Source organism: Thermobia domestica, chromosome 16 (genome assembly GCF_964235325.1).
Source record: "Thermobia domestica chromosome 16, izTheDome1.hap1.1, whole genome shotgun sequence".
Classification (NCBI taxonomy): Eukaryota; Metazoa; Arthropoda; class Insecta; order Zygentoma; family Lepismatidae; genus Thermobia; species Thermobia domestica.
In genome coordinates this window covers 7,008,518-7,024,390 of record NC_137469.1, presented here as the reverse complement: position 1 = coordinate 7,024,390, position 15,873 = coordinate 7,008,518, and the positions used below count along the sequence as shown (strand labels likewise).

Sequence of the window (15,873 nt, the reverse complement as noted above, 5' to 3'; positions counted from 1 at the left end):
GTGGAGGAGGCCTACCTATTTTGGGGGGCTTACCCTGCATTTGCAGGGTAGCAGGGTGGGCCAGTCCGCCCCTGACTTCAGGCACTTTTGGATATTGATATTTTTAATTGTAATAATAGCAATAGGGCTTATACTACTACTTGGCTTTCGAGACCTGTGAGTTTTTAGAGGAGCTAACTACTGGAAAAAATACGGTTTTGAATCATTGTAATATATAAATTATTATATAAAAAATTGAATGTAACTATGTGTGCCTGATTATCACGGTCAAATTGCGAAGTCAAATGAAATTACTGTTGGTATATAGTTGGGACTTAATCCAAACTGGGATGTTATTATATCGCTTTCATTATAATATATATCCTTAGGAAGTAGTGAAAGTCCGAATTTTTTAGAAAAAAAAAATTAGTATCTCGCAAGCCGTTAAACTTATGGACAGTACATTCAGTGTATTAACTTTTTATTGAAAATAAACAGAATGGGTTCTAGCATTTTTTTAAATTCTCCTTTATGGGGGGGAGGCCACTTTCTATATATAGAAAATTGGTAGTGAATTGGTTTGTAAAAATGATCGAAAACGATCGATGTTATTTAAGAAAAAAATCAGGAACAAAAACTACAGTGCTTGGCTTCATATATCTATTGCTTTCTATTATAATAATTCCTGAAGCTTATGTTTATTATATAGAGCGCTTACAGCACATGGCAACCAACCCATAAAGTTGTGAGAAAAATAGGCATAAAATTTGTAATGAACAAACTCCATGGCTCTGCATAAGTAGAGTAACAAATAAAACACAGTTCTGACCAGAGCAGAATGAAATATATTAAAAACTATACTTATAATGTGTTAACAGTTTCAAGGAACTAACGTCCTCTTCATCAGACACAAAATTTGCACTGTAAGCCTAATTACACGGAAATTCTAAGTTTGGATTGTACGCATAATTATATGGAAAATTTTACTTTTTTCCCCTTTACGTTGGCCTACTTACCTTGATTTGGAACTTTCAAATTTCATTCTTTCTTCCACTGAGAACTATCGAGCATTCAACAAGGATAAAATTATACTATGATAATTTAATTGAAATTCATCGTAATTTGGCACATGGCAAACAGCAGTGTGGTAATTGAAGGGGAAGAAGGAGGGAAATTCCCATTCACCTCTGAACACTTTCCAGGAACCTCATTCCCTTTCGCTTTGTAGACAGGATAGGGAACTTGGTAATGGCATCAAACCTTCATGTGTAATTACAAAAATTAAATTTATAAACAAATAAGAAATCATCAGTTTATCGGGCTTCTATTGATAATTTATTCACAAGATTCCCTGTCGAAGGCGTGGTAGACGAAGTTTCTGTTCTCCATGAGTCGACATTGCCAACTGACATGGTCGATATGGAAAAGATGTTTTATGGTGATATAGATTATACTTCTTGCAGAGTATTTCAAAACTGACCAAGAAAAATCGTTATCAGACTTAAGTCTAACAAGCAGATTGTCAATGAGGAGTTGCATATATCAGGTAGAAGTATTTGTTCAGAACTGAGCGTTCTCCTCAATAAAAACTAACGCCAGTAAGTAAATGAAGAGGCAACAACATAAAAACTAATACTTTTTCTCCCCAGCAGGGGTGAGTGTGTGTGTAAAAACATGACACCAAGAAAGCTGCGGTAGCTATGTTTGTTGTGTTAATATCGCATTAATCCACATATAATAATGTTCATCTAGCAAGTTTGCTTGTATTTTTTGAATTCATATTGTCCTTTGTGTTATGAAATGCAAATATATTGAACAGTCTCAAAGCAACGTCGAAGAATTATTAAGAAACCAGCGCATACACAAGGATTACAACGACCAAATGGTCCATCGACGCCGGATCAGGATTCAACAATGCAGTTAACAAGGTAGGTAGTGAGTGCATATTTCAATATAATATTATCCTTGTATTACTTATACGAAATAAGCCTGCAATAGCAAAGCCTCATTTAGAACGTAAGTGTTAAAAGTTTATTTAATTTGAGTGAAGCATGACGGACAGATGAAAGAATTAGTTTTCAAGAGAGGTCAAATTAAGGCCAAACTCACTCGTTTTAAACCTTTTGTAGATAGCTTTACAGAAGATCAGAATATTAGGCAGTTTGTGTTACGTTACGAGAAAATAAAACAGTGCTATGATGAATTTGATGCAATACAATCCGAAATAGAAATGTTACAGGGTTCATCAGAAATTGATCAGGAAACGCAAGAAAGAGAGCAATTCGAGAGTACTTATTTTGATTTAGCAGCTAAGGCGCAAGTGTCATAAATCAACACAGCTCCAGTGCAAAGAAAAATGAAAACAATGAAGCAAGCAATTCTAATCCATCAGTTAGGTTGCCGGTGATAAACTTTCCGACCTTTTCTGGAAGCTACGATGAGTGGTTGTCGTTCTATGACACGTTCCAGGCATTAATACACAACAATAGCACATTGCAGCCAGTCCAAAGGTTTCATTATTTGCGTTCTTCTCTACGTGGGGAGGCGCTTGAAGTAATACAAGCCATGGAAATTTCTTCTGAAAACTATGAAGTAGCATGGACTTTACTCAAAGAACGTTTTGAAAACAAAAGTATATTGTTAACAAACACGTCAAAGCTTTATTTGAAATGCCAATGGTGGAACGTGAGTCGGCTGTTTCGCTTAAATCTCTTTTAGACAGCACACTAAAACATTTGAGGGCTTTAAAATCATTAGGTCAACCGAGAGAAAGTTGGGATGCATTACTTATTTATTTGATTGCGACCAAACTAGACAATACAACACATAAGGAGTGGGAGAAAACACAATCAACGAATGAATTACCGTGCATGTCACAGCTGACACAATTTTTACAACAGCGTTGCCAAGTTCTAGACGCAGTTGATAATAAGCGTAGACCTAAGATACACCCTCAGTTCCAAGTAACAAATATCAACAAACAAATAAGGCAGGCAAAAAGAGTTCTTACTCAACGACAGCACACGTAATGTGTTCCGACAACAATGCGTGTCCCAGCTGTAAAGGCTCACACAAATTATTTCAATGCCAATCATTGTTGAGAAAATCTATAGGAGATAGAATTAAAGAAGTTAAACGTCTTTCTTTGTGTATAAATTGTCTCAAACGAGCGCATAAGGCAAATGAGTGCTTATCAGGTAATTGTAAAATATGCAATAAAAAGCATAACACATTACTGCACTACTCGCGTTGTCCATCGCCCACTAGAGCGAATGAACCACAAGATGAAAGGGAAATAGGTCAAGGTCAAAACACGCTCGCTGCAACCACATCAGTCGATCAGGAATGTGAAGGTAACAATATTCGTTCTACAAACAGTGTACCGCAGAATCTTTGGGGACCACCAAGCGTTATGCTATCCACAGCTGTAGTATATGTTAAAGATAAACAGGGTAATTTTCAAATGTGTCGAACACTTCTCGATTGTGCTTCTCAGTCCAACTTCCTAACAAACAGAATGGTTCAATTATTGGGACTAACAAAGAGTAATAGCATTGTACACATAAATGGTATAGGTAATGCTAATACAAGGTCATGCCAAAGCGTTCAGGCTACAATTAAGTCAAGACATAACAATTATTCAGCCACATTAGACTTCATCATATTGCTGCAAATATCACGAGACTTGCGTATGGTTCGTGTAGACGCGTCATCGTGGGAAATACCTTCCAACATTGAATTAGCAGATCCTAGCTTCAACATACCACAGCGTATTGACATGTTATTGGGGGCGGAAGTATTCTTTGATCTACTTTCTGAAGGGCAAATAAAATTCAAGGCAGGGTATCCAACCTTGCACAAAACATTGTTTGGCTGGACTGTAGCTGGAAAAATAGACAATCAACCACACATTTCGACAAATGTGTATCACCTCTCCACAACAGAAAAAATACACGAGCAATTACAAAAATTCTGGACGATAGAAGAATGTTCAACGAAACATCCATTAAGTCAAGAGCAGGCAGAATACGAAAGACACTTCAAAGAAAGACACCAGAAAGACGAGACTGGGAGATTCGTCGTCATACTTCCCTTTAAAGAAGATGTGGGGAATCTTGGTAAATCCAAGGAGATTGCAACGAGAAGACTTTATTCAATGGAAAAAAAGGCTTATGAAGGATACTCAGAAAAAAGGGCATATATAGCGTTCATGAAAGAGTACGAAGATTTGGGCCATATGGAATAAATAACTAGAGCAGAGAGCGATACAATGATGCCAGACTACTATCTTCCCCATCATTGCGTAATGAAGGAGACCAGTACTACTACCAAACTCAGGGTTGTATTTGATGCATCGTGCAAAACAACTTCTGGACTTTCATTAAATGACACGATGAGAGTCGGGCCTACAATCCAAGAAGAATTATTTTCCATAACAGCAAGAATCAGGCAACATCAATACGTCATGACAGCTGATATAGAGAAGATGTATCGCAACATTAGGGTACATGATTCAGATGCAAACTACCAGAAAATACTGTGGAGAGAAAACCCTCAAGAAGCAATAAAGATACTGTAACATATGGTACTGCAGCAGCTCCTTTCCTAGCCACTAGATGTCTTCAGCAACTAACCATAGAAGAGAAGAAGAATTTTCCTAAGGCAGCAGAAGTTGTAATGAGAAATTTCTATATTGGTGATCTTCAAACAGGAACAAACAGGAAGAAAGAACTACATGAATTACAGGGTCAACTCACAACGCTTCTGCAAAGAGGGTTTTTGTTTGAGAAAATGGTGTAGCAACGACACTTCACTGCTTTCAAAAATACCCAGTGATCTTCAAGAATCAAATTTCACCATTCAACCAAATGATGATTGCATCACAAGAAGTTTAGGATTCTTGTAGAATCCCATTAAAGACACATTTTCTTTCTCTGTCAAACCAAGAAACAACCGTCAACAAATCACGAAGAGGACTATTCTTGCTACAGTAGCAAGCATATTTGATCCCTTAGGATTAATAGGACCAGTTATTCTTAAGGCAAAAATATTTCTGCAACGTTTTTGGGAATTAAAATTGAATTGGGATGAAGAAGTTCCAGTCCCATTGAATTCAGAGTGGGAAACTTTTGAGCAGCAACTTCAAGAGTTGGAATCACTACATGTTCAGCGGAAAGTTATTCAAGAAACACAATCGCAGGTAGAAATTCACGGATTTTGCGACGGATCTCAGAATGGATATGGAGCTTGTATATATGTAACATCTAGTACAAAAAATGGAAAATTCACAGCGAACTTACTATGTTCAAAATCTCGAGTAGCACCTTTAAAGAAAACAACTATTCCTCGCCTAGAACTTTGTGCAGCTTTGTTACTTGCACAGCTAACTTAGAAAGTAATACAAGCATTACACTGCAAGATCGATAAGGTTGTTTTATGGTCAGATTCCACCATTGTATTATCATGGATAAGAGGACCTTGTTCTCAATGGAAGACGTATGTTGCAAATCGTGTAGCGGAAATTCAACAATTGACTTGTAACTATGAATGGAGACACATCAGAACAGAGGAGAATCCAGCAGATCATATATCGAGAGGATTAACACCGTCGGAGATTCTTAATAATGAATTATGGTGGCATGGGCCTTCCTGGCTATCTGAGAAATTAGACTCACAGACGAGGGAAGGTGTTTGTGTCCTAAGCGATGTTCCCGAGCGACGAAAGAATACAGCAGCAATGGTTTCTACAACACCGTGTAAACTCTTAGACAGATATTTATCACTAAGAAGATTGCAACGTATAACTGCTTATTGTCTACGATTTGCACACAACATGAGAAGATCTAATTGTGATAGACAGCATGGATATCTTACAGTAAGTGAACTACATGAAGCACTCGAATGTCTTATTAAACTATCACAGCAACAAGCATTTCAAAGGGAATTAAATGCGTTGAGATCAGGAAAGGAAGTCGACAACCAAGGTCAACTGAGAAATTTGGAACCCATACTTGGATGAGAGGCAAATCATCAGAGTCGGAGGAAGATTAAATGCAGCAGATCTTACTGAAGGACAGAAACATCCTATTGTACTTCCAACTAACTGCAACTTGACAAAGTTAATTGCTCAAGAAGAACATAAGAAGCTATTGCATGCCGGGCCTCAATTATTGTTATCATCCTTGCGACAATCGTATTGGCCAATACGTGGACGAAACTTGGTTCGTCAAGTTGTGCATCAGTGTATCACATGTTTCAAAAACAATCCTAAAGATGGTAAACAGATGATGGGAGATCTACCAGCTGACAGAGTTCAACCAACAAGACCATTTCTTCACAGCGGTGTTGACTACTGTGGGCCCATTTACCTTAAATCGAGTAACCGAAGGGGAGTCAAACTTCATAAGGCATATATAGCACTTTTCGTGTGTTTTACGACTAAGGCGGTACACATTGAACTCGTAAGTAATCTAACTACAGAAGCATTTATTGAAGCATTAAAGCGATTTATGGCTCGTCGAGGAAAATGCGCTAAACTGTATTCTGACCACGCAAGTAACTTCGTTGGTGCAAAAAGAGAACTACAAGAATTGAAGACTTTATTTGAATCAGAACACCATAAAGAAAAATTACATAATTTTCTAGCAGCTGATAACATCACGTGGGTTTTTATTCCAGCAAGATCACCAAACTTTGGAGGCTTATGGGAATCATCAATTAAATCTCTCAAATACCATTTAAAGAGAGTTGTGGGAAATGCTTCACTCACCTACGAAGAGATGAACACTATTTTGACACTGATTGAGGCTTGCTTAAACTCTCGACCCCTAACACCATTATCAAATGATCCAATCGACCTACATCCTTTAACACCTGGTCATTTCCTAATAGGCGACGCACTCACTACCATTTCAGAACCTAACTTGAAAAATATTCCTGTCAACAGACTTTCGAGATGGCAATACATACAACAACTTCATCAGTAATTTTCGTCTAGATGGTCAAAGGACTATCTATCAAGTCTTCTAGAACGATCCAAGTGGAGAAGAAAATTCCTCAGTCTTCTGGAAGGTGATTTGGTGTTCATCAAAGAAGATAATATTCCACCTCTAAAATGGAAAACTGGACGTATTGTGCAATTGTTCCCTGGGAAGGACGGAATAATAAGAGTGGCGACAGTGAAAACTACCAGAGGTACAACAAATTCGTCAATTATGCCCGTTTCCTAAGGAGAGTTAATGTGTTGGTGTATTCATAGTGTATACATTGTGTGATTCATAGCGTTGTGTTGTGTGTGCATTGTTCTGTTTATGTTTATATCATTCATTCATAACTTGTGTAATCTATTGTGTATATTAAGTTCATGAACCAAATTAATCATTCATAGATTTGTTGAAGGAATTCCTTCAAGGCGGGCGGTATGTTCACAACTGAGCGTTCTCCTCAATAAAAACTAACGCCAGTAAGTAAATGAAGAGGCAACAACATAAAAACATACTTTTTCTCCCCAGCAGGGGTGAGTGTGTGTGTAAAAACATGATACCAAGAAAGCAGCGGTAGCTATGTTTGGTGTGTTAATATCGCATTAATCCACATATAATAATGTTCATCTAGCAAGTTTGCTTGTATTTTTTGAATTCATATTGTCCTTTGTGTTATGAAATGCAAATATATTGAACAGTCTCAAAGCAACGTCGAAGAATTATTAAGAAACCAGCGCCTACACAAGGATTACAACGACCAGTATTATCAATTTCCTCGACATAGTGCGAACGGGGATTTCCCCTTATGAATTTATAGATGACTAATATTAGAAATAGACTAAGCTCAAACATTGTCTAACTTGTTGTTCATAAATGTTAATGACCCGCCGCTAGACAAGATCAAAATACACGAGCTAGTTATTTCTTGGTTGAAGGATGGACATCATTCCGCTGCGGATAATTTAGCACGAAAAAGTTACCAACAGGAAATAAATCCAATATCAGATTTGTTTTAAAGTGGAAAATTACAAATTATGGAAAATGTATACTTTGTCAACCCAGTCACTCTGTGCCTAATTTGGAGATGCTATTAGAGTGATACTGAGCGCCTTCCACTCACCATCTAGAATGAGTGTGAATAATCTCATATACATGTGCGAGAGGTTAACTAAATTTCCATATACCAATTGGGGATTAATTCTTATAATAAAACAGTTACTTCAATCATTTACTAACAATTATATTTCTTTTAGATAAACTTTGTGAATGTAAGTGTTGTGATGTATTTAATTACGGATAATCGGAATATTTGCCAGTCAAGTATCGCCGATCGAGTATTGAGCCTTTGAGCCCTGAATAGGAGTAACACATACCTGATATCTTCTGATGACGCTCCACTGATGCTCTAGTTGATGGATGTAGTATTGCCAAGTTGACACTTCCAATTAGTGATTGATGTAGGCGAGCATTGAGTTTGGTATACTCCCAAATGCTAACGATGACTCGATGTTCTCCGTAGATAGAATATGGTATTCTAAGTTGACTGTCGGATGACTGTCAGTTGACTGTCCCGCTGTCTTTGACTAAACACTCAATGACCGATCTTGTAGACTACTCAGGAGTGATCCTCTAAGGCTGATCCAAGACTCTCCAAGACTCTCTGTCCTGAAGACCTCTCGTCTCCCGGTTTTGTTCAACTTGATCCTCATCCTGTCGTCTGCTGGATGGCACGTGCGACCCCCTTTCACATGGAAAAACAAATTCTTTCCTTGTGTCAAGACTCAAAAACTGCAACTTCCGACACACTCCGATTTCTCGATTCTAAGCAATTTCCTCATATCCGTGAATGTGTGAAATGTTCACAAAAGCTTACAATCTCTCTTTTCATAATGTACAGTATTTGGCCTATGCAAGAATTGACGCATTGTCTGCATTGTCTTCCTGCATTGGCAGACTCTCAATGAAACATTTTATTTACATTTTATTTACATCATTTCGCTGACCATTGAATAATAATATTCCTCAGCTTGCATTAACTTAACTCGTAACAATTATTCACCTTAACCTTATTATTTTATAAAACGCGATCTTTGCAACATAAATAAACATTGATTAAAATAAAATTATTAGACATAATTTTCGATTTAAAAACGAATACTGCCACATGTCCCCCCTTAAAATCTTGGTTGTTCCGCAATCCAAGCTAGACCTCATAAGAGGGCGTTATATTATTGAACTCCCTGTAGATATACAATATATATGTATATGAAAATAAATACTGAAACATAAATATGAACTTAAAAATGAGTAGGACATGTGTAAATACGTAGATTAATATTATAAACAATAATTAATTTTCCTGCACCCAAAACGTTAATATTATATATATATTTTTAACCTTTAATCATTTTTCTTAATTAATGAAAATTACATAAAGCAAAAACTTCGGAATCTGTATGCTCAAAAGTATACACTCACGACATCTTGTGAGCTATAACAGAATTATTTGATGAGCATCACATCAGCACAAATACTCTGTGCGAAAAATATATATGTATGTACATTCGTAGGTACTCTGAATTGCAAGATCTTGCAATTAAGTTTAGGTGTCGTATTTCTGAAATTTTCCATTACTTTTGTTGTCCATACGTGCCAACTCACGCATTTATTGGCAGTATTAGTAACGGATGATGATTGTTTATTTCCATTGTCCTGCACTTCAAAATCTAGAAGACAAAACTTTTTAACAAAGGATTAAAACATATACACTGATATTATAATCGTAGCACTAAAAAAAATTGAAAATATAATCGTTTTATTTTCTTCATCAAAACTGAACACTAAAATTTTAATGTTGGGGAAATAAAATTCTGCTGTAGGGCATTTGCTACACTGCAACAGTTCCTGGCTAGCAACTGCAAGATCAGCAAAATTCAATCAAGGTTAAGATTATTTCCGCTCCAACGAATCTGTTTGCGCGTCGGTTTGGTTTCGTGAACACTTGCTGTTAAAACGCATTACGAAATTTTACTAATTTCGCCAAAAATTTTGTGTTTTTACAACACAATGACATCACATGGTCTTTTGGAGTTTTCCTTCCCATGTCGAATGTCTAACGGGTATTCAAAAATTGTTCCGTTTCGTGACCTGTATATGCGTTTTTTTATACACTTCACTAGTGTTACTCTTATTTCAGAATTCGTGCTACTACTTGATTATGCTATACTCGAACTGGCTTTTCTTTACTATTCATTTATTAAAATGTGGTGTGAGATATTATTAAAGTGATAAATATAACTTAGTGAATATAAATAATTACTAAAGGATATAAACAATGGATTATACACTGGACTACACAATGGAATAATACTTATGTTGGTGAGTACAAAACTTTTTTTACATCTTTAAAACACGGATATATAATTTAACACTGTGTCTATCTACCTATATTTAACCTATAAATACTATTATTATTATTATACCTAATGCTTGATAACTGAATACAAAAATTGATTGAGATTCGGGGAAAATCGATGGAATCTCACATTTCCTTGAGATCCAATGAGGCCTTGGTTGTTAAATACGGCTGCCTGCCTAGCCGTATATCCCAATCAAAATTTGGCTACAGCTACCACATTTACTATTAAACTTTTTACATTTTTATAAAATCTGACTGTTTAAAATTAATTTTCAAAATTTCGATTCTTCTCTATACTCAAAATAATTTCAATAAAACTTTCGTGACGCTTATTTTTCTCTAAATTTGTAGACGTAACAGTTGATCTTTTTTTGATAGATTTATAATCATAGACTTCATATTGATTTATTATTATTTATTTGGTTATTGCCCAACTACTTTTGTCCTGGGTGGCCATTCCCACAACAATATCATTAGGTCAAAAATATTTATTATTATATTTCATTATTAATTCTTATTACATTATTACTCATCTATTCATTTATTTGTTTACTATTCTCCATACTTATTATTATTCTTATATTAAATTATTAAAGTATTAAATTCTTAAAGTATGCCGACAGTGCCTATCTTGTGAGAAGGATACCTCGAAGTGAGTCTTATAACTGCTCCACTTGTCCAACTCGAAATGTACTAACTTGTTCAGGGCTACTCTCTGCAGGAAAACTACATCTGCTTGTCCCCGAAAACATTTTTCTTATTTCTATTCTCTTGCGCTTATTTCTTCTATATCATTTTCATATACTTATTATCTCAGTACTCTAGCGCTTAACATACATGTATTTCTATAACTATATTTCTTCCGACGATGCATGCATTTTTCTCTTCTATAAATCTTTAATATCTATTAATACTCTTCTATTCTTATTCATTAATAATTATTTATTTATCTATTTACTATAACACTTCTCTTCTCCATATTCACATTTATTATGTTTCTGTCTATGTTATCTATCTATATTTACTAATTTTCTTACGTCTATCATATATTTAATAGTTTACTTCTCTAGAGTCTATTTTACTACTGAAGTTTCCTTCTTCTCACTACTCACATTCCTACAAACAAACTCTTTTCCTCTTTCCTTCAAACCAATACAAATGAAACAATTAAAACTAGACTAACTTCTTATAATATAAACACCAGAATAACTAAATATTCTACTTTTTACTATTCTAGATGCTTTTCTAACATCTATAACTACTCTGACTATCCTATTCCTACTCGCTAGGATACAGAATTATCTATTCACTAATTTACCACTAACTTAATGTTAATTAACACTAAGGGTTTTTAGCTAAAAATGAAGGATATCACCCAAAAAAAATTGCACTGCTTTGCGCGTGATGTACGAGTCAACTCCTGTGTCTCTTATCAACAATCACGGAAGACTTATGTGACTTGATAAATAAAATATTCTCATCGAAGTTTGGTAAACGCCCAATTCAACTCGAAGAGAATGGGATTTCCTTCCTAATTAGAGTTTCCCCTAATGAAAGGTTCGCCTAATTTTCAGGTTTCTAATTTTACACTTACTTGTCTAGCTTTAAAATTATTTCAATTGCATCATTCATTTTTCCTGTTTTTTCATTCTTGCCTCTCTTAAATTTACTTTTCCTAAAACAAGACTAATTACCAAAAATCATTCATATATTCGTTTCTTTTTTTTCCTCCATAGTCTTCCCTAATTTTAATCTATTCATTACGTCACTAAATTTAAACACTATATGTCTTAAAGACATAGTTCATTAAAAATAAAATAAATAGTCAGATTTCTATTAACACTAAACTTACATTCGCTAAATATTCTTATAACCTGCTTATTTCTATACATATTCAAATAATATTACTAATCACCAACTAATAATCATAATCGAAAATATGCACTAATATTATATCTTATATAGATATGATCCTCTAAATACTATTAATAATCCTATTTACAACATTCCACATTCTAATTATATTTATTTTAACAACCATGGTGTCCTTTCTTTGAAAAATCCTGCAAATGCTGCTAAATCCAGCAAGGATTTATCGCTTGCAACAACAATCTTCGATTGTTTCTCTAATTGAGCCAATGTCGATACAAAATCTGATATCTTAATTGCCTGAGTGCAATTATACTTAACTCTAAATCTATCCAGCCATCCGTTTACCACGTCCTGGCTTGCACCATTAGAAAATAATGCACATATTTTGTATCTGATTTTATCTTCTTTTACTGCGAAAAACACAGCATTCCTTATTAGTGTGTTGGTCTCGGCTATTCCAGACAAAATTGATAAATAATGTCGTAGAAAACCTAACTCTACCAACTCTTCCATGTCAAAATTTCTTTGAGTAAACTCAATTAGATAATAATGTTTGTATGTATAGCCTAGTACGTTACCTCGAAATACTTGTTCTTTCTTTTCATTGTAAGTTGGACAATACTCGGAAAAATGTTTTAACACTCCTAAATGTAAACCGTAGTATCTAGATTTAGAAAATATTGAGACTGGTTTCCCATTGTCTTTCAACACCGGGTAGTATACTCTATGGTTATTTTTTAAAGAAAGCATAATGCTTAACCTTAATAATAATCTAAATTCTACAATATTACTCTTTATTATCATAACTAGAATAGCGCATGCTCATTCCACTGTGATACGTTTCTCTGTTCGTCGCTGTACTCGTGTCCTTGATCCTGTCTATCCCATGCAACGACTTCGCTGAACGTCGTAGCTGCTCGGAACCATTCGGCTTTAAACGCTCGCCAGTGGTCCGTGCGCTTCTCACACACATCGGCTAAAGCGATGCTTGTCTTGTTCTGACTATTCTTACACACTAATTTTCCTTTAACTGATATTACTTTAATTATAATTTCACTATAACAAATACTCCCTATAACCATGAAAATGATATTATTCTTACTAAAACTAAAACTAAAATATATACACAATAAAAATCAAACGATATTAAAATCTAAATATTATCCCTTTAAATACATAATTATTTTCATCAAGGATCGAACCTGAGTACCACAGGATCACGTACTCACTCTTGTTAACGCTTTTACTCATACTATACGTCAGAACGGTTTATAAGTATTACTCGTTTTCACTATTTTGTTACTCTGCAGTAATTGATTAGTCCATATTACTATTATTAGCATGCCTAATACGAAAGGGTGGGAAGGGTGGGATTTTAATTTTACTAACGCTTAAATTTACCATTTAAATTTACTATTTTGACATAATATAGCGTACTTCACCATGAATGGGTGGGTTGGGAGGGAATTAAAATTAATCTTTACACAATATTTCCCTGGGAAAGATCCAGATCATCTCCGCCATGAATGGGAGGGTAGGAAGGGAATTAAATTTACGAAGATCTAATCCCAGCTCTACACCATGACAACCCAGTCACTCTGTGCCTAATTTGGAGATGCTATTAGAGTGATACTGAGCGCCTTCCACTCACCATCTAGAATGAGTGGGAATAATCTCATATACATGTGCGAGAGGTTAACTAAATTTCCATATACCAATTGGGGATTAATTCTTATAATAAAACAGTTACTTCAATCATTTACTAACAATTATATTTCTTTTAGATAAACTTTGTGAATGTAAGTGTTGTGATGTATTTAATTACGGATAATCGGAATATTTGCCAGTCAAGTATCGCCGATCGAGTATTGAGCCTTTGAGCCCTGAATAGGAGTAACACATACCTGATATCTTCTGATGACGCTCCACTGATGCTCTAGTTGATGGATGTAGTATTGCCAAGTTGACACTTCCAATTAGTGATTGATGTAGGCGAGCATTGAGTTTGGTATACTCCCAAATGCTAACGATGACTCGATGTTCTCCGTAGATAGAATATGGTATTCTAAGTTGACTGTCGGATGACTGTCAGTTGACTGTCCCGCTGTCTTTGACTAAACACTCAATGACCGATCTTGTAGACTACTCAGGAGTGATTCTCTAAGGCTGATCCAAGACTCTCCAAGACTCTCTGTCCTGAAGACCTCTCGTCTCCCGGTTTTGTTCAACTTGGTCCTCATCCTGTCGTCTGCTGGATGGCACGTGCGACCCCCTTTCACATGGAAAAACAAATTCTTTCCTTGTGTCAAGACTCAAAAACTGCAACTCCCGACACACTCCGATTTCTCGATTCTAAGCAATTTCCTCATATCCGTGAATGTGTGAAATGTTCACAAAAGCTTACAATCTCTCTTTTCATAATGTACAGTATTTGGCCTATGCAAGAATTGACGCATTGTCTGCATTGTCTTCCTGCATTGGCAGACTCTCAATGAAACATTTTATTTACATTTTATTTACATCATTTCGGTGACCATTGAATAATAATATTCCTCAGCTTGCATTAACTTAACTCGTAACAATTATTCACCTTAACCTTATTATTTTATAAAACGCGATCTTTGCAACATAAATAAACATTGATTAAAATAAAATTATTAGACATAATTTTCGATTTAAAAACGAATACTGCCACAACTTGTATTACTAATGGCTTATTTGTGTTATTCAACTTTGTACCTAATTTTTAGTAAGTCTCTGCTTCAGGTAAACTACTTTGAATAAATATTCGTAATAATTGCAATTATGCATATTTGTAACTTAAATTTAACGTGGTGTTTTAGTGATTACACAAATTACAATTATGAGCATACTTTATGGAGATGCTCTCACATAGGGAAATCGAGCACCTTTATACACTATGAAAAACTGATTTTTGAAGTCTTTAGTGAGAAAAATACTGTGAGCTGAGAAACCATAACCTTTTACATATTGTACAGAGGTATTTTCCTGCGAATAGAAGTTTCTTTTGGAATGTATTCAGAAATTAACACTTGCAAGAATACTTTCTTAGTACAAACATGTTTTTGGCACACACTAATTCCCCCCCCACACACACACACCCCTCGAACTGTTTCAATTTCCTCCCTGACAAACACTTTACCATTTTGTATCGTAAAGTTCAGATCCACCGTTGTTGCAACAGAGTGATGCTTGAGCGATTGACTAGAAATTCAAACTTCGATTAGTGACAATTTCACAGTCTTGTTTTATTACAAGTGTAAACTCTTTAGTCGGTACAGAAGAGGCCGTGGATCGTGTTTAGAGTTGATTTTGGTGAGTCAGCGTAGTTCACAGTGGATGAGAGTGGTTCGTGTTGTGTGGTGGGTCACTGCAAGTCAGAGTGTGTCACGGTGGTGGTGGGTCAGTGGGTCACGTTGGGTGGTGGGTCATGATAGGTCGTGGGTCAGAGTGAGTCACGGTGGGTGATGGGTCAGTGGGTCATGTTTTCATTGACCCACGCCAACTCTGCTTAGTATGCATGCAAGTTTAGTAGGAAATGTTACGGTGCCAGTCATTCGGTTCACAAGCTATTGATCTCCAAAATTAGGTTTGATTTCA

General features: G+C 35.6%; 2 protein-coding genes across 2 annotated transcripts; both read left to right on the top strand.

Annotated features, from left to right (window-relative positions):
* Window positions 1–3,007: 3,007 nt before the first annotated feature.
* LOC145673359 (uncharacterized) lies at window positions 3,008–4,225 on the top strand. The gene has a single exon (XM_081742994.1). It carries the CDS (start codon window positions 3,008–3,010, stop codon window positions 4,223–4,225), a length of 1,218 nt encoding a protein of 405 aa, XP_081599120.1.
* A 2,041-nt stretch (window positions 4,226–6,266) lies between these two features.
* On the top strand, window positions 6,267–6,965 carry LOC145673357 (uncharacterized). Its single transcript, XM_081742993.1, has one exon. It carries the CDS (start codon window positions 6,267–6,269, stop codon window positions 6,963–6,965), a length of 699 nt encoding a protein of 232 aa, XP_081599119.1.
* Window positions 6,966–15,873: the final 8,908 nt, after the last annotated feature.

Excerpts from the sequence above, each read along its gene's own strand:
- LOC145673359 (XM_081742994.1), top strand. The coding sequence starts at position 3,008 with ATGTGTTCCGACAACAATGCGTGTCCCAGCTGTAAAGGCTCACACAAA.
- LOC145673357 (XM_081742993.1), top strand. The coding sequence starts at position 6,267 with ATGGGAGATCTACCAGCTGACAGAGTTCAACCAACAAGACCATTTCTT.